The sequence below is a fragment of the Parasteatoda tepidariorum genome, chromosome 2 (genome assembly GCF_043381705.1).
Source record: "Parasteatoda tepidariorum isolate YZ-2023 chromosome 2, CAS_Ptep_4.0, whole genome shotgun sequence".
Lineage (NCBI taxonomy): Eukaryota > Metazoa > Arthropoda > Arachnida > Araneae > Theridiidae > Parasteatoda > Parasteatoda tepidariorum.
The window spans coordinates 56,602,414-56,625,528 of NC_092205.1; the positions used below are offsets into that span (position 1 = coordinate 56,602,414).

General features: G+C 31.0%; 1 protein-coding gene across 1 annotated transcript; it reads right to left on the minus strand.

The window, feature by feature from the left end:
- Positions 1-9,719: 9,719 nt before the first annotated feature.
- LOC107441374 (ribosomal protein L8) lies at positions 9,720-20,377 on the minus strand. Its single transcript, XM_016054608.3, has 7 exons — positions 20,195-20,377; positions 19,951-20,090; positions 16,753-16,894; positions 13,637-13,855; positions 12,902-13,017; positions 11,875-11,961; positions 9,720-9,827 (listed from the first exon to the last, which is right to left on the minus strand). Exons 2-7 carry the CDS (start codon positions 20,086-20,088, stop codon positions 9,753-9,755), a joined length of 777 nt encoding a protein of 258 aa, XP_015910094.1. The 5' UTR covers positions 20,089-20,090; positions 20,195-20,377; the 3' UTR covers positions 9,720-9,752.
- Between the last annotated feature and the right edge of the window lie 2,738 nt (positions 20,378-23,115).

Sequence of the window (23,115 nt, forward strand, 5' to 3'; positions counted from 1 at the left end):
TATGCTCGCCGAAGCGAGGAAAGGGATTCAACAGTTTCTATTATGTAAACAAACTCTGTTGTTGCAGTTAATTTACATCGTACTAGAGCTACACGATGGGCTATTGGCGACGGTCTGGGAAACACCCCTGAGAATGATCCGAAGACATGCCATCACAATTTTATCCTCTGCAGAAGGGGTGGCACCCCCGATTCGGTAGCCCGACGACCTGCATGCGAAGTCGAGCACTTCACGGTAGAACAGTTTAACGAGGACCAATACCTCGCACCCTCGGTCCCTACGCTTGTCGTCTATTAATTATCCCATTCAGGTATAGTTCATGCTTAATAGACGAGTTGTCTATTAAGCATGAACGATACCTGAAAACCCTCGTTTTTCGATGAAAATTGGAATGATTTTTGCCGAAGTATTGAACTTTTTCTACACAGGCTATGTTTCTGTTGTATTTTTCAAGCAGAACGGATTACGAGCGAAAGAACGAATAGTTTAGTTCATGTACAAAAAGTACGCATTTGTACTTGTATCTATTCACTCGTCTGATATATCAACTTAAACCAGATATCCGCAGTTGGGTATATATAGACGCACACACATTCTAAATTTTATTTTATGTATAGATTATTTTTTACCTTTCTCGGTTGTTTTAACATATTAGATTAAATAAAACACGTTTTAGAGCTCATCCCACAAAAATAACGACTAACTGCACTCTTTCAAGACAACTCATGACATTTGAAATATATCACAGTCAAGTTACTTTTTCCTGAACTTATCTATCGAAATAAATCTATGATAAAAATGTTCAGTATTGGTGCAGCTGTAATCGGCACAAAATTTAATACCTTGTCCCTATTGGTGTCAACAATATTGGTCATTGGTGTCAACAATAGTATGGCGATTTTTTACCGTACCTCATGACGAAATAGCTCCATTAATTTTGGTTTTCATTAAAAAGTTTTTATTTTAAATTATTGAGTTCTATAAAAACACGTTTTAAAAGCATAACGAAAATAAATACGATGGTTGCAAATATTAAAGTCCCGCAGCGGACTGATCGTTAAGACACGGTTCCCAGCAGATCACCGAAGTCAAGCATCACTGGCTACGGTCAGTGTGCGGGTGGGTGACCACTTGGATCAGTCTGCGTAGGGACCGAGGGTGTGCGGTATTGGTCCTCGTTAAACTGTGCTACCGTAAAGTGCTCGACATCGCGCGCAGGTCGTCGGGCTACCGAAGCGGGGGTGCCATCCCTTCCGCAGAGGATCAAAATTGTGATGGCATGTCTTCGGATCATCCTCCGGGATGTTTCCCAGACCGTCACCAATAGCCCATTGTGCAGCTCTAGTGCGACGTAAAGTAACAACAACAACAACAGCAAATATTAACTTGGTGATGTAGTTTACCTGTGCTACCACGATTATGTTAATCATTGAGTTATCCTTGCATAACAAATAAAACATAATTAAGTATAACAGAAAGTGTAAATAACATCTTTTTTGTTAAAAAAATATTACATAGCTAACATTACTGATGTCTTCAAATTATTTGAAAAACTGAATCGTCTATACCTTATTTTTAAACACTGTCTTCCGCGAAGCGAATTAGAAAACTGCATTTTTTATAAGTCTCTGTGAATTTAAAATACAAGTAATAAAAATGAAAAATCAGGCTTCTAAATTTGTTTACAATTTTACTCATGTAGATTCATTTTGAATCGCGCATTTTTAGAGCTTACAGTATACCCTAAATCAAGTTTACACAGTCAGACGGACATACACGAAAAAAATCTGTTTTATTATATGTATAGATTATCTGTAGCCCTTCTCCATGGTTTTACGTTATTAGATTAATCTAATTCAGTTAGCCTTTTATGAATCGACATAAAAGGCTAATTAATTGTGAAACAGCATTATTTGGCATAATGCTGTTTCACAAGGCAACTCATGATCATGATATTGAAAATTTACCAGTCAAGTTACTTTCTGCTGTACTTATATCTTCGACCGCCGTACGAAATCTATTACAAAAATGCACAGTATTTGTGTCAATAATATTATGGCGACTTTTTACGGTATCCCGTAACGAATAAGTACATTTTTTCCATCAATTTTTGTTCATAGCTTATTTTCTTTATTTCAATTCAAGCACGTAAGGCAGGGATAGCCTGGTTGGTAGGGCAATGGACCTATGTCCAAGAGTTCGATCTCCGCCGGCGAAAGACTCCCCGTGTAGTAAATGGTGACTGATGTATTTTAAATCTGTAGAGTCGCAAAGTCCTCCATGTTCCCATAACAAATCAATACCTCTGGGATACTGATCCAGGAGTTTCCTTGTCTTCTAGATTGGTTCAAAATTACAAGGCTACGGAGTTGAACATAAGTAGTTGTAAACTCAAAAATTGGGTCGGCTGTTCAAGCACGTAGGTATAACTTTTCTATGGGGGGGGGGGAGGTGCTCAGAAATTCAAAAATGATAAATTGAACTGAAGTTAAAACTGGTGTCTAAACTTATGCTTTCTAGATTAAAGATAAAATTGGTTACGTTTAAATGCTCGAAGCTGCGTAATGTATAAATAAATTAAAAACCAAATTTTATATTCTATATGTATTAGAAAATCTATTAAATTTGGAACAAGAAACTAAAAGGTCAATTCCCATAAGCCAGCAAAATTTGACTTTTACTTCATAAAAAGCTTTGTTTAGCTATCATAAATGATAACTGAACCTGAAAACTCCCCCTCTCACTTCTGTACAAATTTTTGAAAGAAATTTGGTTGATTTGAGGGTGAGAAGGGGCATATTTTCCCACTGAAATTAATGAGAACAATTCCAAAACGATTAGTGTAATAGTTTAGAAGTTGGTAAAGATTTTATGTATAAAAAGTACAAATTTGTATTTGAACCTATTTAAGCTTCTGATGTTGCTATCTATAACATTAAGACATAGTTTTCTTTGCATTCGTGTATTACACTCGAGTCAATAGAAGAAATACCCCAAGACGATCCTATTAACAGCCTAGAAGTTGTAAGCGTTTTATTTACAAAAAATATAATTTTGTACCCGATTTTATTTAAAAATCTTACTCTGCTATACAGACAAGTGAGGTACTGTTTCCTATGTATTTTTTCTGGTTTAATCAAATGAGACAAAAACGGGAATCAAAAGGGCTGATGTTTCGATTGTTGAAACGATAGTACAGAGAGTTTTCATTTATCTTTTGTCGCATTAAGTTCTTTTTTTTTTTTGTATGACAAATATCCTTAAAAGTACGAGTCATTTTAACAAATGAAAAATTGTTTAAAGTTTGAACACTATTATTGCTAGCATAATCAAGTTTTTAATATGTATTTGAAACAATTTTTACGCTGTTACATCTTTAAATTTATTTCGCCTACTTTTAGGGAAAAATCAACGAAATAAACAAATAAGTACTCAATAACGATAATTGGAAGGAAAAAAAAATTAAATAAAGAATTAATCTATCGGTAGCGTGGATTTAAAAAAGAAAGCAAATCTGTCAATGGCATAACAAAGGGAAGATTTTTAATAAAAATTTATTTGGAGAATTGTAAAGGCCTGGTTTCTTAGGACAGGACGCCGTCAGCTGGAAATCAGCGTTAACCTCTGATTGGTCTATTTGTGAGTTTGATAGTATACGTCATCGAACGCTCATCTTGAACTACAATTGCCGCCCAACTCAACTGCAGTTGGATTACAACGTGACGTTAACCACAGAAGCAATGGCGGACAACATCCAACAGCAAATTGAAATCAGCCAAGATTTTGATTTTGATATTAAACATAGCTTCTTCATTAAACATAGCACTCTTCATTTAACTCAGCTATAATGTGTTTTTTCTTGGATAAAGTCATTATTTGTTCTCTAAAACACTGGTCGACAATAACAAAATCAATACAAATTCAAAATAAATATTTGTTTACGTTATTAACGCATGCGCAATGAGAGATAATGTCTGCGTTGGACCGACTGCTCACGCTGAGCTAACAAAAAAGTATTTCTTTGGCGTCAGATCTACGTCAACTTTCCGCTGACGCCCAGATAAGGCGCTAGTTCTAAGAAACCAGGCCTTGAGCTAACAAACCAGTATTTTGTTGGCGTCAGCGTGACGTTGACGTCCCGCTGACGCCCAGATAAGGCGCTTGTCCTAAGAAACCAGACCTTAAGACAGACATACTTGATTTATTTACAGTTTCAAGTTGAAATTTATAAATAAAAACAAAGGTTTACTCAACTTAAAAAAACATGGATGAATGTCCCTTGCAACACAAGACACCATCCAAAGGAACGAATGTTGCTGTCGACGATTCCATGCAATAACAAAACTCCATTTAAAAGTAACTTTAGTTTTCAACATGACTTTTCATAAAAGTAATGAGACCTTTATTAGTTTTCTGTATTAAAATGGAAACTAATCATTCAAATGTCTCGCTGAAAATTTTCACTGCCAAAGCTTCTAAAATTACAGTCAAAATTTTTTATTTTATTTTAATGCATTCAGAATCCCAGAAAACATGTTATTACTTTTCTAAGAAAGCTATTTATTTAGTTATTTTCAATCAAAAAACGCTTACTTTCGTTTTCGCCTGAAACGGGGAGTCACACGTATCCATCTGCCGTTCACTTACATACATGCGTTATAAATACAAAATAACTTCGTTTTTTCATTTTTAAACTATAATCTTAATTTTAATGTATACTTCGAGTTCATTTGGAAGATTTATTTTCATCTTAAGTGAAAGAAATGTTGGATCAATTTCTTGTGTAGAATAAATAGTTTTAGATTTTAAAATGTAGGACAGCTTAAGTTATTGATAATTTTTATCTATTTACTCTAGCGTGAATTCAAAGCATGTAATTCTATTCATAGCAGTAGCCTCTTAAAAAACTTGTGATCCCAGCAAAACTTTAAATTCATATATATATTCCTGCAGATTTTATTAACTTTACTTTAATTGCCTTAATCTATGTTATAAGAGTATTTGAAATCAAGCATATGCATTTATTTAGTTCTTTAATAATAATATAATAAATAATAATATAACATAGGAATAAAATTTTATAAATGCATATAAAAATAATTTCTCGCCATGGCAAAGTTCCTATTAACTCAAAGAATAAAAATATCAACATTACTGTTTCTTTTTTAATTATTTAATAAATAATAAAGAATGTGCATTAGAATTTCTTTCCATTTTGCATAAGTTAATTTTTTATTTTTGTTCTCTAGCTTTAGTGAAACAAAAACTTCCAGCTTAATGATATTCGCTGAAATTTTGAGGATAAATAAGTTAATTAGATATGGATAAATGAGAAATTAAGTGAAATTTTAAGGATATAGATTATGGTGATGATGATGGTTAGATATATTTCAATGGACTAGATTCTTGAAAGTGTTGATACGTTTTCGGCCATACCGTATGCATAACCTGAGATTTTTGTAAAACTATATTAAATTTTTTTTAATTAAAAATGTATAATGTATTAATTTTACTATTTTAGAATTCTTCATTGCAAGCACTGACAAATAGCTTGCAAAAATAAGGAGAGAAATTAACAATAACCATACTTTATTAATACTATATTGCAGAAAAAGGAATTAAAATTTATAAATAAAAATAATTTCGAACTGCAACGGAATTCCTATTTAAGCTAGGAATAATAAATATAAGCGTTAATGTGTATTTAAATATTTAATACATAGTGAAACAAACAAAAAAAGATGACATAAACTGCATTAGTAAGTATTTACTTAAAAAGAAAATCCTTCAACTCTAGTAATAAATAAATTAAAGAAGCAACATTAAATTACATTATTTGAATTTTCGATCATTAGCACATAGATTGTAACGATGATGGACTGATATTTTTCAATGGACTAGATTTATGAAAATACTGATTTGTTTTAATGCAATAACGAATTATAAAATCATCCATCCTATATCAAAATGTATAAAATTTCTATCCAATCTGCGACTTATTTTAATTAAGTAATTAGGTTGTAATGAATCATTAATTTAATTTAAAAGTAAGTGGAATGAAATAGTATTTTCTATGAACTTTAACACTACTGATTTCAGCCGAAAAGAAATGTTGATTCGGTGTAAAGAGCTACATAATCATTTCTTCAGATATTTTAATGATAAATAACAACGTTTGAAGTTTTAAAATCTTTCTTTCATTTTGCACACACTCTCAGAGCCGTAAATTTAATTCACAAAATTTTTACTGATAATTTACAAAGGATGTTCATACGGTATACGTGATGTCAAAACTAAAAGAGCATTGAAATAGCCTTAGCGGATGGAGACGGCACGTTTGACGTCATAACAAATCAGGGGTCGTTTTTGATTGCATCACTTACGGAGCCCTTTTGGGGCAATTTAAAAGTTTAATAACTAAATAAATTAACATTTGCCGAAAAAAATAATCAGATTTTCGGTTTCAGGGGAGAATTTCCAATAAGTTAGGTATGAAAATAAAAAAAATTATGATATGCTGCAATTGTCCATTATAAATCTTTTGACACGGATAAGCCTTATTTTAGGTATTATTCCTCCCCTTAAAATTTTTTATTGCTAATTCAGCAATAATTGCTTTTATTTTCAAATTAAATAAAAAGTTTTAAGGAACAGCAAAATATGATTGATATTTCTATTTGACATGCAAAAAAAAAAAAAAAAAAAGTTATATTTTTCTTCAATTACCCTAATTCGGGCGATCGCTTTACAATAATGATTAATAAGACTAATCGTAAACGAGTAACTTTTAAGATAAGTATAAAAACTCATCTAATATCTGACAACAGTCTTAATGAAAATTTCGTTATTTGGTCTTATTTTTAATTCTGTGCTGTGTAAAAAGAAATATTAAGAACTGAATTCTTTTATAGAATTAAAGTTAAAAATATTCAAAGTCAGAGGCCGTCTGCTGCTATGGAAACAAGAATAGCGCACTTCAGGGACGGTAGATTCTCTTCACTCAAAGGTTACCACAGAAAAAAATGAACAAAATAGTTGCTTTTAGTAGCCTAAAGCATGAAAATAGTAGCCAAAAACTAGGAAAATAGTTGCATAATAAGAACAAAAATCCATCAAAAATTTTGTTAATGACTTGTCATAAACCATGATCCATTCAGTCAAGTTGGTGGCAAATATGATAATTTTCATATAAATGTTTATACATATATATGAAAAGTGATTACTAAAACTAGAAATTCATGCATTGTAATACCGTCAAAAAATTGTTTTTTTTTTAAATAAAAAAAAAAATCATGCAGAATTTTGTATCATTGAAAAGGTGATCGAGAAATGAAATAGACTCACAATGAATTTGTGCAGATTGAACAAATTAAAAAGTGAAGACTCAAATTTGCAATTCAAAATTTTATATTTTTTAAGAAAAAAAAAGTTCAGTGTGTTCAGGAACTATTTAGCGGGGCGCAGATTTTTCCCAATTTATGCTTGAAAAAATTAAAAACTTATCTAGTACAGAAAAGTCTCCTTTTCTTGAAAAAATAGATGCTTTTTTTAGCCTTTTCAGGCAAAAAAGTCCCCTCATGCCAAAAATAGTTGCATTTTAGTCGCATGTGGCAACCTTGCAATGGATAAAAGAAAAAGATTGACCAAACCCCTACTTTAAATAGTTAAAAACATTCAACTCTTGGTAATATCTTATACTTTTAACCAAATCATGATTTTTGAAATATAGATATAGGAGTATGAAAGTTGTATGAGAAATTTAAAGAGGTTGAATATATTGTCTTACATCTTGAAACAGACTTTTATTTTTAAGTTAAAGATTTAATTTATCCAAAATACATCATTTCCAGAAAAGATATCAATATAACAGGGTGCATTGTTAAATTATTTAACAAAAAATTAACACCTTTTAAAGACTAATGGTTTATTCTGGTTTTAATCATGTGAAAAATTTTTTTTCTCAGGGACTTCATGTCAGGGTTCGAAAAACAGCCCGTCCTCGACGGTCAAAAATTCTCCGCGGACAACGAATTTCTCGAATCCGACGTCCGCGCGGACGGCCATTTTCCCGTTAATGTTCGTGATACATTTTCAATTTTTGTTATCTTACAAGAGTCTTGTAAGTTACAAGGCAGCAAAATGACCCACAATACAGCAACATACTGCGCATATATTGATGTTTTCTCTGTCTGGGAGTACTGCAGCGGTTGAAAGGGGCTTTGCAGCAATAAACTTACAAAAAAACACAATACGTACTGGTCTTAAACAAGAAGCTTTAAAAGCAATTATGAACATCTACCTAAATGGAAAACCCCTTTCAGATTTCTGTTCAGAAACCTCTGTAAATCATTGGCTTGATTGTGGAACTGGCAAACGTCATATTTGATTCATTTAAAAAACGCAGTACCCTCGGATAACTTGACATTCCAGATAACTTGACCCTTGTCATTTAAATTATTTCATAAAAGAAATACTAGGTTACTATTAGTAACCTAGTATTTCTTTTATTACTGTATAATGTAATCCTAGTAACGACTAATTCATTGTGCAATTTATATAAATGTTTGTAATAAATAGGAGAAAATTATATTTTTATTTATTTAAAAGCGACGGGTTAGTTTTAACGGAGGACGGGTGCATTGTTGAACAAGCCGTCCTCGAGGACGGGTAAAATTTTTGTTTTTTCGAGCCCTGCTTCATGTATCTAACATATTAAAAAAATCTTTCAATTTAATAATCATGAATTGCTTTATTGTATCAACATAGTAGTTTCACAGAACTAGCGATTAGTTAATTCTATTGGCATTAAATTTTAATCTAATCTCTGTGACCAACTACAACTTCATATAAAATCACACAGAAAAAGCTCACCTTGTGATTTTTTATCAAAGAGTCCAACAGGTAAGAGACATACTAAGAAAGGATTAATATTACAGGTAAACAACCAATGAAAAAACATCTAACATGTGATATCGTAAAATGTAATATCCAGGGGTGATTGCGAGCCCATGTGAAAATTCCGGAAAATTTCTTGAGTTTAAAAAAAAAGACAGTTTAAATTGAAAAAAATTTAAACAAGATTTTTTTTCTTCCTTTTTCTCTATTTTTGTTAGTTTACTTAAAATATATTTATAATTTTACACAGACCTATGATGACCTGGAGAAGTAATTAAAATTTATAATAATGTCTTTCTTTCTTTAGTTTATGATTATAACAAGCCTATAAAGTATCTCTCTGGCTCTCCCTTGCAAACAAATAAAATAAACTGTGTTTTTAAGTTCCACTTTTGAAAATTGTGATCAATGAATGTGATCATTGATCAATGAATTCCGGAAACTTCTGTGATCAATGAATTTTTGAAACATCTGGACCTTCGATCTCCGGAATCTTCCGGATCACTGTTAGCGAAAATTCCGGAAATCCGGATCTTTTCCGGAGCACAATCAGCCCTGAATATCGAACAAAGAACCTTGGATTTAAATTTAAGGTTAAAGAATCTGTTGGGCAGTAAAATGTCACTGACCAGCTGTATTACTTACAGGACTCACTTCTTAAAAATATTGGACATGGCTCTTATATTAAATAAAGTTTCAAAATGTATTGTATACAAACTGACCACAAAGGCACAAAACAGTGAAAGAGGTAGAGTCAGCCATTATTCAATCTAATTTGCACTATGCAACAAAACACAAAAATATTTCAAATAAATAACACACAATTTTGGAAATTTTTTTATTTACATATTTCATATCTAATCATCTTTGCTTGAAACTGATGTTTTTCCACCACGAATACGACCAGTTCGGCGAGCAGCAATAAGACCAACCTAAAAATAGAGTGTTGAAATTGTAGAATAAAAATAATTAATATATTTAATTCAAATTATAATACCAATAATTATGCCACTACTTTAATTCTTACAAAATACTTTTCTTAAACTCCTTCCAAAAATAAATATAAACAGAGTACCATATTTTCCCCATTAACTGCAGGACTCTGCATACTTATTTTCGTTATTTTATAATATTTTCCCCTTCTCCTTTCACTTAATAGCGTCAACACAAGGAAAACCAGATAAAAAAAAAGTTTACATTGCTTACCAGTTTGCACCAATAACTACTATTCTTACTTCAATGCTAAATTTGATCAAAATTACAAGCACCAAAAGTTTGCATTTGACACTTCCTAGTTTGCCTTGTAAACTATACATCATCTAAACCAGGGTTTCTTAACCTGTGGTTCATGGACCCCTAAGGGGTCCATGAGTCATATTTTGGGGGTCCGCTGACTACTCCTAATTTTTAAAATGTTTGGAAGCCTACCCATTGCTTGTAAAGCGAGCTATGGCAGCTATAATTCCATTTGCTACAGTGAATGAAGCAGGATTTTCCACACGTGTGACAATAAAATCAAAACATCGAAATCGATTGAATGTTGAACATGATATGCGCGTTGCTTTGTCGAATACCACCCCCTCAATTTATTAATTAAGGAAAAGCAGCAACAACCTTCACATTAAAAATTAAAATTTTTGTATACTATTAAAATTAAATGTTTTCTAATAATTGATGTTTTTTGCAATAATTTTTTTCACAGGGGGTGGTCCGTGACTTCTTAAAAATCTTTAAAAGGGGGCCATTATACCAAAAAGGTTAAGAAACACTGATCTAAATTGACAATATAACAACTTTAATTTTACATATGCTATTCTCTCTTTTGTGAAATATTTGACATCAAGCTTTTTTCAGGGTGGCCACTCAAATCAGATTTCAAATTTCCCTGATTTTTCCAGGTTTTCCAGATAAAAATCTTAAAATTTCCAGGTTTTTGTTTCTTTTTTCTTATAAAGTGTAGGATGTGTACAAGAAAAGAGTCGGTATTATAAAATACTTCATTCAAAAAATTATTTTTTTAACACATCATCCTGAAAAAAAAAATTATTTTGACAATTTGGCAAGATTTTTTATTTAATTTCTAATGTTTTGGTACAAAATTTTGAATAAAAAATCATTAATGCAACAATTGTAAAGATTTGTCGAGAAACATTGCTGTTGGCGATTGCAAAAAAATGTGATTGGTTGGTTTGCTGAGAAAAAATAATTCATAGATTTCTTTAAATGGGAGTAGAAAAGCTTTCAGAAAAAGGGTGCAATATTAAGTCTATTATTATTAAATTATAACCAACTAATTTTGGGAGAATTTCATAAAGTTAAAAATACAAAAACATTTTGTCAAAATAGAAAAAAAAAATTACCACCAAAGCATCGGAACAAACTTAAGCCATAAATGGATTCAGCGCAAGGACAGAATTTAAAAACAGAAGCTAATTTCCTAATCCCTTTTACCACCTCCACCAGAATCTTTCCTAAATTGCACAGTCCCATAGCGGTCAAAGGTTTCTACATTCGCTTAGCAACCGTGACAGAATTCTATGTGGCATTCTAGTTTAACAGAGCCGTAATGGAGTAAATTTTGATGCAAGCAAAGTATCGCTAAGTTGATGATATTTCAACTGTTTGACGATACATTTCCGTTTAAAAAAAGTGGGTATAATGGATGAAATAATTTAAATTACAAAAATTAGTAAATAATTTAAATTGGTGAAAAAAAATGATCAAAGAAAAAATTTCCAGTTTTTCTTTAAAATTCCCTGATTTTTCCAGGTTTTTATCCAAATTTCCCTGATATTTCCAGTATAAAAAAAATTCCCTGATAATTCCAGGTTTTCAAGGTCTTCCAGGTGGGTGGCCACCCTGTTTTTTAGAGGAAAAAAAAACTAAGTGTAGTGGTGGTCCAATAACTTGAACTGAATCAATATTTACGACCTTTTGAAGCAAAAAAATGACAGCATATAGAAATAAACAATACAATACCTTGCGACCAGCAGACGCATCTCTTCGTACAGTAGAAGCTTTACCAATATGTTGATGGTTACCACCACCGTGAGGATGTTCAACAGGCTACAAAATAAAAAATAACATTAAAAAAATTATAAATAGTATTATGTGCTTTTAAAACTGAGGAATTAAACACATATTTACACCAGATACATCTAAATATTGGTTAAACTTCAAAATTCATATATAAATCAGTCTTTATATGAGAACAATAGAATGCTTTGCAAAATCGTGATAAAAGGGTATCATATAACCGATGCACGGTATGCATGCACATTATAATAAAGCATTTATTTTAGGAATCATTTTCATAATAGAATTAAGCTTTTCTTTAAAAAAATAGTATGCTAATGATTGTTGAAACATTAGAAGTAAGAAGCAGATCAATTTATCAGACATGCCAGAGAAGTTATGGAGGGAAAAAAGGTGAACTACGTGTGGTAGCCACTTTAAATAACAATTCAAACTAAAATAATAATAATTCACTTCAAATTAAAAAATTCTTTTTGTAGCTGTTTCTAATTGCAGTTATTCATAAAAATTTAACTTGGAATAATTTCTTACTAAAGAGATAATCAGAAGATTAAATCTGGTTTAACATTTTTAATTACAATATATAACTAGCCTTGTATGTAACTAAACATCTATAAATTAAAAAAAAAAGAGTCAATTTTAGAATAGTTTACAATTTCTAAGATGTGCATAATTTATAAATATTTGAATTAAAATTCAAATTTTTATTATACTATTTACAAGTTACTATTATCCTAATTCTATTATACAAGATCAAATACATTTTTTTACAGTAAATAGACATAAAAATAACTGAAAACTCTTGATAAAAAATATAAGCTCTTGTTATTTGAAAAAAAAATCTAGATGTATCAGTTTATGATGCAAATAAGAAGGGAAAAAGAAAGAGACAAAGTCTGAATTCTAACAATTTTTTCTTTATGAACTCCAAGCTGACAAATGGAATAAAAAAAAAAAAATTAACACTTACGTTCATGGCAACACCTCTAACTTTAGGCCATGAGTTTCTCTTTGCCTTATATTTGTGATAAGCTCTGCCAGCTTTTAGAATAGGTTTATCAATACGACCTCCACCAGCAACAATACCTGGAAAATAATTTTAGTTAAAGACATAACACTTCTCATAAAATTTTTGACATCCTTTTCTTCGAAACTTTCAAACAGAAATATGAAGGTTCGTACAGAAATATGAAGAAAAAAATTTAAAGTTATTTATTCCATTTGATTTAAATTAATTATTACTTTAATTATGGATTGTTCATATATTTGTCAATTTCTCTTATATGCTTTCATATTATGTTTTTATAATTTAATATCATTTAATATGCATTTATAAAAATATATTTTTTTTAAAAACTTATTTAGTCAATTAAGTTCTGCAATTTTATTATAGCTTATCTTTAATAGAATAAATTTTTTCAACCAGTCTAATAAACAGAATTTTACAAATGAAACGTAATAATGTTCTTATGCTGATTAAATGCAATTTACTTCAATTATACACATTATTAATATATTTTTACTATTTCGCTTACAACAATTTCCTACCCATTAAGAATTTGAATTAGTTTAAAGCAAAAACATAAAGCAAATTAGATTTGAATTCAATATAAATAAAATATTTTATTTCTCATTACTTTGGAAAACAATGACTGTTTGAGCAGCACGAATAACTCATGGGACATTAACAAAACTTATAACTTACCAACCATGGCTCTGTTGGAAGATGGTAAAATTTTTTTGGCCCCAGATGGTAATTTTACTCTGGTTTTCTTAGCATCTGGATTGTGTGAAATTACTGTGGCATAGTTTCCAGAACCTCGGGCTAATCGACCTCTATCACCAGATTTTTCCTCAAGATTACAGATAATAGTACCTTCAGGCATACCACCAACAGGTAAGACATTGCCAACTTGTAAAAAGGCTATAAAAGAAAGATTTAAGGATTAAACAAAATTGAAGGTAATCTTAAAAATTTAAACATTTAACTATCCAGAATACATGGCAATCACAATCAGTCAGGAAAAAAAAAAAAATCCCTGGTCTTAACTTTTAATTATTTATGCTAAAAGGAAAAAGGGATTCATCTCAATCACTAGTCACCAGAACAGAGTATTACATGGTAATCACATAAACATTTAAACTCATATGTTTAAGCAGGTATGTGATTGACAAAAACACAAAAAAGAGGAAGTTTATAACTGAAGCATTAAACGTGCAAAAGAAAAAATTATATGATTTCAATAGCCAATCTGATAATGATTACATTATTATCTATTCAAATAAATATAAATAAATGGTAATTATGTTCTTAAATAAAATCTTGATTAAAATAATATTTTTTTAATAATTTAGATAACATTGAGTAATTATGCATAAGCACAATTTTATGTATCACATCATTGTAAAAAACATTTCTTTAATGGTCAAAGGACCTTTATGGACTTTCTCATCAGTTCTTTGTTTTTTCGATGGTCTTTTATTAACATGACTGATCTGTAGACTGCATTTGACAAACTTTTGATTATCAGTGTTGATAGGACAAGAAAGTTCATTTTTCACACAATTTTTAGAGGCCATAGATTAAGAATCGCAATGCTTGATTTCAAAAATCGCGTGAATAAGACAATATCGGATTTTAAAATCGCGATGTGGGAATTTAAGATAGCGTGAATAAGAATCGCAATGGTGGTTTTTAAAATTGCTTGAATAAGAATAACGACATTGGATTTTTAAATAGCGTAAATAAGAATCATGACGCATAATTTTTAGAGTCTGCGAACACTCATCGCAACGAGTAAGCCGCGTATAAATATGAAAATCGATGTTTAATATTACCACCACGTGATAACGAATCGCAACATTGAAATTTAAAAATATACATGAATACGAATTGCGACACTGGATTTTAAAAACGTTTAAATACAAAACGTGATATTGGGTCTTAAAAACGCTTAAATACAAATCGCAATATTGAATTCTTAAATTGCGCGAATGGGAATTGCGAGTATGATTTTTAAATCGTGTAAAAACGAATCTCAACAAGTAACTTTTAAATCAGTTAAATACGAAAATCGATGATTTACATAAAAATCATCTAAATAAGAATCACAATTTTAGCAGATTCTGGCCCAGTCCAGAATATTTAAAATTCTGTAAATCAGCCAATCAAAAGAAATCAAATATTAGCGGCCGAAACTTCTTAGGACTTTTTTTCTTTTTTCCAATCTATAGCGGAAGACGAGGTTGTCAAGGCAACGGCGCACACGCCGAAATTCTACCCAGGAGGCTACTGCAGGGGGTGGGGAGTTCGCCGCAAGTCCGACTATATCGTTCGACTCCCCAAAAGTTTTTGGAACATGGTAGGAAATTTTAAATAATCTTTCATCCCTGAAATGATAAGAGAGTAGCGGAGTAGGAGACGGCATTGTTTTACCAAGGTCAACCACTTTAACTCCAGCTAGCAGATTGACACGTGAAGAAAGGTTTATTGGGGGCTTCAATACTTCCGCTCCGTGGAAGAAATTTTGTCTTTTTCTCAACAAAATAGAATTTACAGCATAAAAATTTTTTCTGTGCGGAAATCAATGAAAAAAAGAGAGGAAGATAAGGAAAAATCTGGGAAAAAAAAGCGGATCCGCTGAAGAATCACATTCCTGTATAAGACCCAATAAACGACATCAAATGCTAATTAATGAAACTTAAATGTAATTTTACACGAGTTTGTATTTTTTAGGGGTCTGTCCAGATATTTTGTGAAAGGCCCTGTTTCTGTAAAAAATCATGTACTTGTAATTTGTAAATATAAAAGAACTGTTAAGTCACAGTCTTTCAACCAGGGTCCAGCTTTTGTGAATTTGTGGAAATAGGGTATTATTGTAAAAAACTTTTCAAGTTATTTAGTGAAGGGTCCATTAACGGACCCAAATTTTCTCTAAACAGACCCCTGTCTTTATTCAAATTATTAATCACCACTGCCTTTATATCTTTAGATGAAAAACAAATAGTTGAGACAAAATTTGAAATTTTTCATATTAATTATCAATAATTTTCATTAGGATATAAGCTCAGGAGGGAGAAAATATGAATTCAATTTTTTTTTACAGACAATTCAACACCATACTTAAAATAATTTTAATGAAACATTTGACACATTTTATATACAAAACATTTATAAATATTAACATAATTTCTTTTTTTTCTCACAGTCATTCATCCAAAAGAGCCTGTTTCAGTATACCTACTATTTTCCAGGATGGAGTGGGCCTGATTTTATATTTAATATATATATAACAAAATATATGAAATATTATTTTGTAACAAGAATATTCTTAAATAAATGCATTTTGATTACATTTAAAAATGAAAATGTTTAAATAACTTTCTAACTTAATAAATCAGAGTCATGTTCAAAGTTAACAAAAGTAGGTTTCATTTTAGAGGAAGTACAATTTGCCGAACAGTTTTCACATTATTTGAAATGAGTGGTATGTTATATGAGAGTATTATTCATAGTAATAATTTTAACTGTTTTTCAGGCTTTGTTGCACTTTGGAATAAAACCAGGACAATATTTTACAAAAATATCCAGATTTTTTTGTGAGATTAATACATACTATGCTATTTTCAAGAAGGGGAGACGAAGAACTGGAAAAAAAAAGCACAATTCACCAATAAATTCAAAAGCATAATTTAATGACTATTATTTCAGAACTTTTTCTTACTTAAAGCCAGTTTGTATTTATTTAATCAGTCTATTTACTAGTCATTCACAAAAAATTCTTTCTTAAGCATTAATTATGTTTCCAAAAATAAACATACCCTTTCTTCCACAATATATAAACTGACCAGTGTACATTCCTTCAGCGGCAATAAATAATTCTTTCTTTTGTTTGTATCTATAAGGATCTCTAAATACTACTACAGCCAATGGTGCACCTCTGCCTGGGTCGTGGATAATTTCCTATAGCAAAATTTAATACTTACATAAATCATAACAAAGCAACAAACATGTATTAAAAGATAATTAAAATAAAGTCGATCAATTAATTGAAATGCTGCACATACAAAATAGTTTCAGTTCTGCTAAATACTTTTGCAAAAAATTTAAATAGTTTTCTGCTTAACCTTTCAAAACACTATATATATGTTAGAGGTCTAAGCTTAGCAACTGCTCTATACTGTGCAATATCGTTTTAAACACGTAAATCGCCATGTCAAAACTAAATCGTCAACCAGAATGGCTTATAACAGCAAGCCTTAGGCTGGCACGACTTATTCTACCGAATTTTTCTTCCTCAAATCTTGTTTTTACTTAATTCGATTCCAGTAACTAGAATTAGATATGTCACGTGACATACTAAATTGCCAATCCAGATAATGTAAGCAATCAAAGATTAGTAAGCATGAGACTAAACTAAAATACAGTACATCACGTTTGTTGTTGGGCACACAGTATCATGTGAATTTTTTTTTTCCTGACAGTTTGTGCCACTAATAAAAATTAAGTGATAGCAAGATGTATTTTATCATACAACTATTTCTTTTTTGTTGCAGAAAATGTGCTTTTTAGGAGACAATAATATACTGTTGCCTAAGGTTCATATCCTTATATTACTGCTCGAGTCTATGAAACATGAAAATCTAACCCCAATTTATCTCTTCCTTTTTCTCAACAGCCATTCATAGCTTTATTACTCATAAACTAGAAAATGACTTTATTTGAAATTGTATTTAACAAAGTAATTCAGTTTATTAAAGTTGCATTTTGAAGTTCTTCATGGCAATAGATAAATCACAATAAATTTTTAAGATTTGCTACCTTCTAAAACTTTTTTAAAAATTTATTGACGAATAATTTGAATTCCTTAGCGTGGGCCCTGCAAATTTCTTTTGTTTTCATAAGCTTATAGTAGAGAAGATGCAAGCAGATCATTTCTGATCCATTTCAACTATACTAGCAAAAATGTAAATTAAAAAATTAGGTCATAGAAGATATTTATCCTGAAATTGTAGATAAATTTTTATTCCAAAACCTCATTAATTAGTAAAATTAGGAATTTACTGTATTAGTAAAAACATTTTAAATCATTCCAGGCTAAGTAGATATCACTGAGTGAGAATTTTTTTTAAAACTAAATTATAGTGAAGCTACAATCAGAGTTCATTCTAGACAGAGAAAAGGGCAGCAGTGTTTTCATCATAGAAAAAAAATGGGTGAGAATTTCTCACCCTTTCTCAAAAACAGGGTGAGATTTCAAAAAGTTATGTGAGATTCCTAAAAACTAAAAAAACACAAAAACTCTTGAAAAAAATCATTTCTTTAATTATAATACATTTTTAACGTCTTCTATTTTTAAAAGCATTGAATATTTTTGGTGCATCATCATAGAAGATTTTGCCTTTACAAGGTATTTGTCCATCTTACATTAGCACATAAAAAATTTGAATGTCTTACATGAAGAAACCTTACCTACGGTAAACGTGTGGTTACAGAGAAATGCGTTCTGAAAGGGGTTCCGTGGTTGTGTTCTGTTGTTCGAAAAGGTTCTGAACAATACTGGTAAATAGAGAAGCTAGATAACGGGGCAGATGTTGAAAATAATGAAAGATCCAGGAAGAAAAGTGAAACGGATTTTATTCTAAATGGCGTAGTTCGAAACTTTTTCCAAAGTGTGAGAAATTCGCGAATTTTGACATTTATTTATAGAATGCGCGAATTTCTTGCGGTAATCATCTTTTAATGTGAGAAAAGAAAAAAATATGTGAGATTCTCGCGCTGTAGTGAAAACACTGGGCAGGGTGCAAAAGTTTAAAAAAAGGGCATTATTGTTCTAAAAAGGCAATAATTTCCTTCTATGGGCATTACACGTTCAATTAAAAGACATTGTCAATTAGTAAAAGAATTTTTTATTTTAATTTACTAAAAGTAGCAAAGCAATCATAAATTACTAATTTGTATCAATAAATTAACATATATTATGAGCTAATTAGCTAGTAATTTATTTAAAATGCATGCATATATTAATAAAATAATAAATGTATGTTTTTAAGTGTCTATAGTTATGATTTAATAATTAAAATGATTAATAATAATTATGGTTTAATGATAGTGGAAGTAACTGCAAACTTTCAAAGACAAGTGCAACAAGGGGTTGTGATGGCTATTTTTCCCTTCCCATATAAATCTATGTATTGACAGCAATGACAAACTAAATAAATAGAGTTGAAAATAACAAAAGTTTAGGAAATCCATTGCAGAGTTTTGGGGGGGGGGAATAAAGAAGGACTTAGGAAAAAAAGGGCAAAAAGAGTATAGAGTCTATTACATCAGGGCACTAATTTACTTCAGGGGCAACAGGGTGGATTCTTTTGACTAAAAGGGTAGCAGGGTGCTGCGCCCTGCTTACCCTGCCTAGAATGAGCTCTGCTACAATATACTTCAAGAAATAAAACATCACTACATAAAATTTTATTTCAAAATCCTTAACTAAATGATTATGTACCCAAAAAACGATTTTTAATCTATCAGCTTAAGAGTAAGAAACAAGATCAGATTAAATTCAATTTACTCAAAATAGAGTATGAAGACAATTAGCTGTAGACAACACAAAATATACAATTTCACTTGAGAAAATTTCAAGAGATTGCTAAAAATGTAAATATACACTAAACATAAAAACAACATACAAGATTAGTACCGATCTCTATATATGAATAAAATTTTGCTTTAATTATATAATTGATATAAAATAACAGATTACAATAAAGTGTAATTCACACATTGTTAGGCTTAACTAAAACAAACCCCGATTGAGTTTAACTAACTTATCAGTTAATCAAAATTATCATACAATTTAAAAATAACATAAAATATATAACCTGTTTAAAATATCGACAATCAATTTGCGAGATTAATTAACATTTAATATAATATTGCAACTTTGCTTGGTTTTTATAGTATATAAGACATTTAATTTTAAACAATAGAAACTTCAAAGGCAATGTAAGCAATCATACCTTAACAATTCCTTTAATATATCCATGTCTTTCAGCAAAATCTACAGCTCTTAATTTAGGAGCTCCTTTTCTATGTTTAGTATGACTTTTAAATGTTGTTCCAGCACCTTTACGCTGACTTCTAATTACACGACCCATGACTAAATAACAGAAAACATAATTGAATGGGAAAAAAATCAGAAGCAAATAAGTAAAAAAAACAAGAGAAAATGAATAATATAAAAGATTTTGTTACTTTTTTTACCTTAAAAATTAATGAAGCCGCGGTTTAATCCACGTGAACGGTAAATATTTTACAACGAGACGGGGTTACAAATTTCCAGACGGTTGCGATTACGAGATTACGTTTTTTAGTAATATAAAAGTAGTATTAGCAGCACTAACTTCAGTCAGCAAACTTACGAAGCTCTTCTCTCTAGATCGGTGCAACTTAGGGACCGTTTTTACTTTATGATCTAAGCATGGCCAATCAACGTCAAGTAAAATGAGAAGCCTCAGTACCAACTTTTTCACTAAATATGCATTCTCAGTGTGTGGGAAGGAGAACCTGATTGGTAAGCTTTTCTCAGGTAAAAATATTTCTCCGATTTGGTTTTCATTAAAATGCACATAAAAATCAATTTATGTGAGAATGATTCTAAGGTACTATAATACATTTAGAATCACCTGCGAATCGCAACCAGATTGGTGGGAAAAAAATGTTAATCGTTGTAACACTCACCAATCAGGTTCTTATTTACATACATTTTTTCTACAAGAGATAAAATTTCAAGCAGTAAAAATGGCCATTTGCTGTATGCATAGAATCATAAAGGATGGTTGTTGTGTTTGTTGTTCATTTACGTCACACTAGAGCTGCACAGTGGGCTATTGGCGATGGTCTGGGAAACACCCCTGAGAATAATCTGAAGACATGCCATCCCAATTTTGATCCTCTGCAGAGGGGATGACACCCCCGCTTTGGTAGCCCGACGACCTGCACGCGAAGTCGAGCACTTCACGGTAGAACAGTTTAACGAGGACCAATACCGCACACCCTCGGCCCCTACGCAGACTGATCCAAGTGGTCACCCACCCGCACACTGACCGTCGGCAGTGATGCTTCATTTCGGTGATCTGCTGGGAACCGTGTCTTAACGATCAGTCCACTGCGGGACTCATAATGAATGGTGTTTTCAATATAAATGTAAACAATAACAATCTTGAGCTCAATACCTGCTCTAGTTCCGGTTAGAAAGTTTGCAACTGCTTACTACAGCTTATTCTGCGAGGCGATATTTTCAAACGGATAATTTTGTTTTCAATAAAAGAAATAAATTAGGTAATTTCTGAGATCAAATCTGTCGTATTTCTTGAGATATTAATGTTATTAAGTAATTCTGGTGAGTTTGAGGGGAAAATTTGTTTTGGTTATTTATAGATATACTGTTAAGAAAGGTGACATGGTTTCTAGATTTTGAATAACTCGCTTTTTTGGCAGTCCTGATTTGGCCTCTTTCCATTCGTTTATTACTTTTTGTTTTCGTTGCAAGCTGTGCATCATTACGTTAGTGTTAGCATATTGTTCAAGAAGCAAGATTAAGTTTATACATTGTAATTCAGGTTTAAATTTGAAAGTTAGCATATATTATTCACAAGGTAAGAAGTGTTTTATAACGATTCTTTTTTCAAATGTTTAATATTTACGAAAGTTTACGGAAGTTTATATATTTATTATTGATCAAACCACATGTTTCTACTACTTAGCACTGCTATTTCACAATTAATGTTAAAATTATATACCCTTTATTATTTAAACATTAATAAAATGATATAAGCGTATTGTTTTTCATTCTTTCTTTATTATATATCGACACCTTTATTAGTTATTTCATGTGGCATTGTAAATCACTGTTTAGACATACGTTAGTTTTGAAGATTGTATATCCGTAACACAAGGTAACAATTGCTTCATAATAATTCCTTAATTATCTCACAAACAGCATGCTTTCAGTCTTGATCACGTTGAGAGCTAAATCGCTTTAAAATACACCGGAAACAGTAACCCGGAAGTATAGGCGGTATCGAGCTTGCAACGCTTCCTAGTGTAGAAATAGCATTTAACTTAAATTATCAATTTGTTTACAGTGTTTATTTTCTGAATGTGGCCCTTGATTTTCATAGTTTGCAAGCTTTATGTGTTTTGCAGAAGTTTTTTTTATAGAGATAAAAAGTTCATCTATGGATGATGTTTTTTACACTAGGGAGCGCTGCAAGTTCTTGGGAGCCTATACTTCCGCGTTACTGTTTTCCGCATGTTTTGAAGATATTAGACTCACAACATGTTCATTGTGTTTTGAGACTCTCTTAAGTAGTAATTCTTGTATACATCTATTTGTTATTCGATTAATTCTTTTTGTTTAAGAGAAGAATTGTTAAAAGAACTGGTATTTGAAGGCCAGTTATTTCAAGGCGTAAGAATTGTCATTTGAAAAAAGAATCGTTATAAAACACTTCTTGCCTTGTTAACAATACACCGACTTCAAAATTTAAACCTAAGTGATGATTTGTAAAATGAACTTCATCTTCATGCTCTAACAATATGCTAACACTAATGTATGATGGTGCACGACTTGAATCAAGAGCAAACAGTAATAAGTAAGTAAAAAAGGTCAAGTCAGGACTGCCGAAAAAGCGAGTTCTTTCTAAATCTAGCAAACACATCACCTCTTTTAATAATACATCTCTAAATAACTAAAACAAATTTTCACTTCAAACTCACCAGAATTACTTAATATCATTAATATTTTATGAAGTACAGCAAATTTGAGCTCAGAAATTGTATGATGTATCTATTTTATTAAAAGCAAAATTATCTGTTTGAAAATAACATCTCGAAAAATTAGCTGTAGCATACTTTCAGCTGCACTTTCTAACCGGAAGTAGAGCAGATCAAGAGAATCAAAAACAGAATATTTATAATATTGTTAATCTAGTTGTGCGTGAATTTTTCTGGCTCTAAGAGATCGCAACGTTCAAACGTATTCCGATCAAACGCTTTTTGTACAAGTCATCAAACAACGGTTGAAATTATGGGAGGCGAAAACAGTACTCACTAATGTAAGGTTAAATGAGGTCATGCAACATGTGGCTGGTGCAGATAACTATGCAGATAACTATGCATTT

Bases quoted from the DNA above. Each gene is read 5' to 3' on its own strand.
- LOC107441374 (XM_016054608.3), bottom strand. From the start codon at position 20,088: ATGGGTCGTGTAATTAGAAGTCAGCGTAAAGGTGCTGGAACAACATTT. The intron at 16,895-19,950 runs GTATGATTGCTT...ATTTTGCTATAG, and splicing joins ATATTAAAGGAATTGTTAAG to GAAATTATCCACGACCCAGG. The intron at 13,018-13,636 runs GTAAGTTATAAG...ATTATTTTCCAG, and splicing joins TTCCAACAGAGCCATGGTTG to GTATTGTTGCTGGTGGAGGT.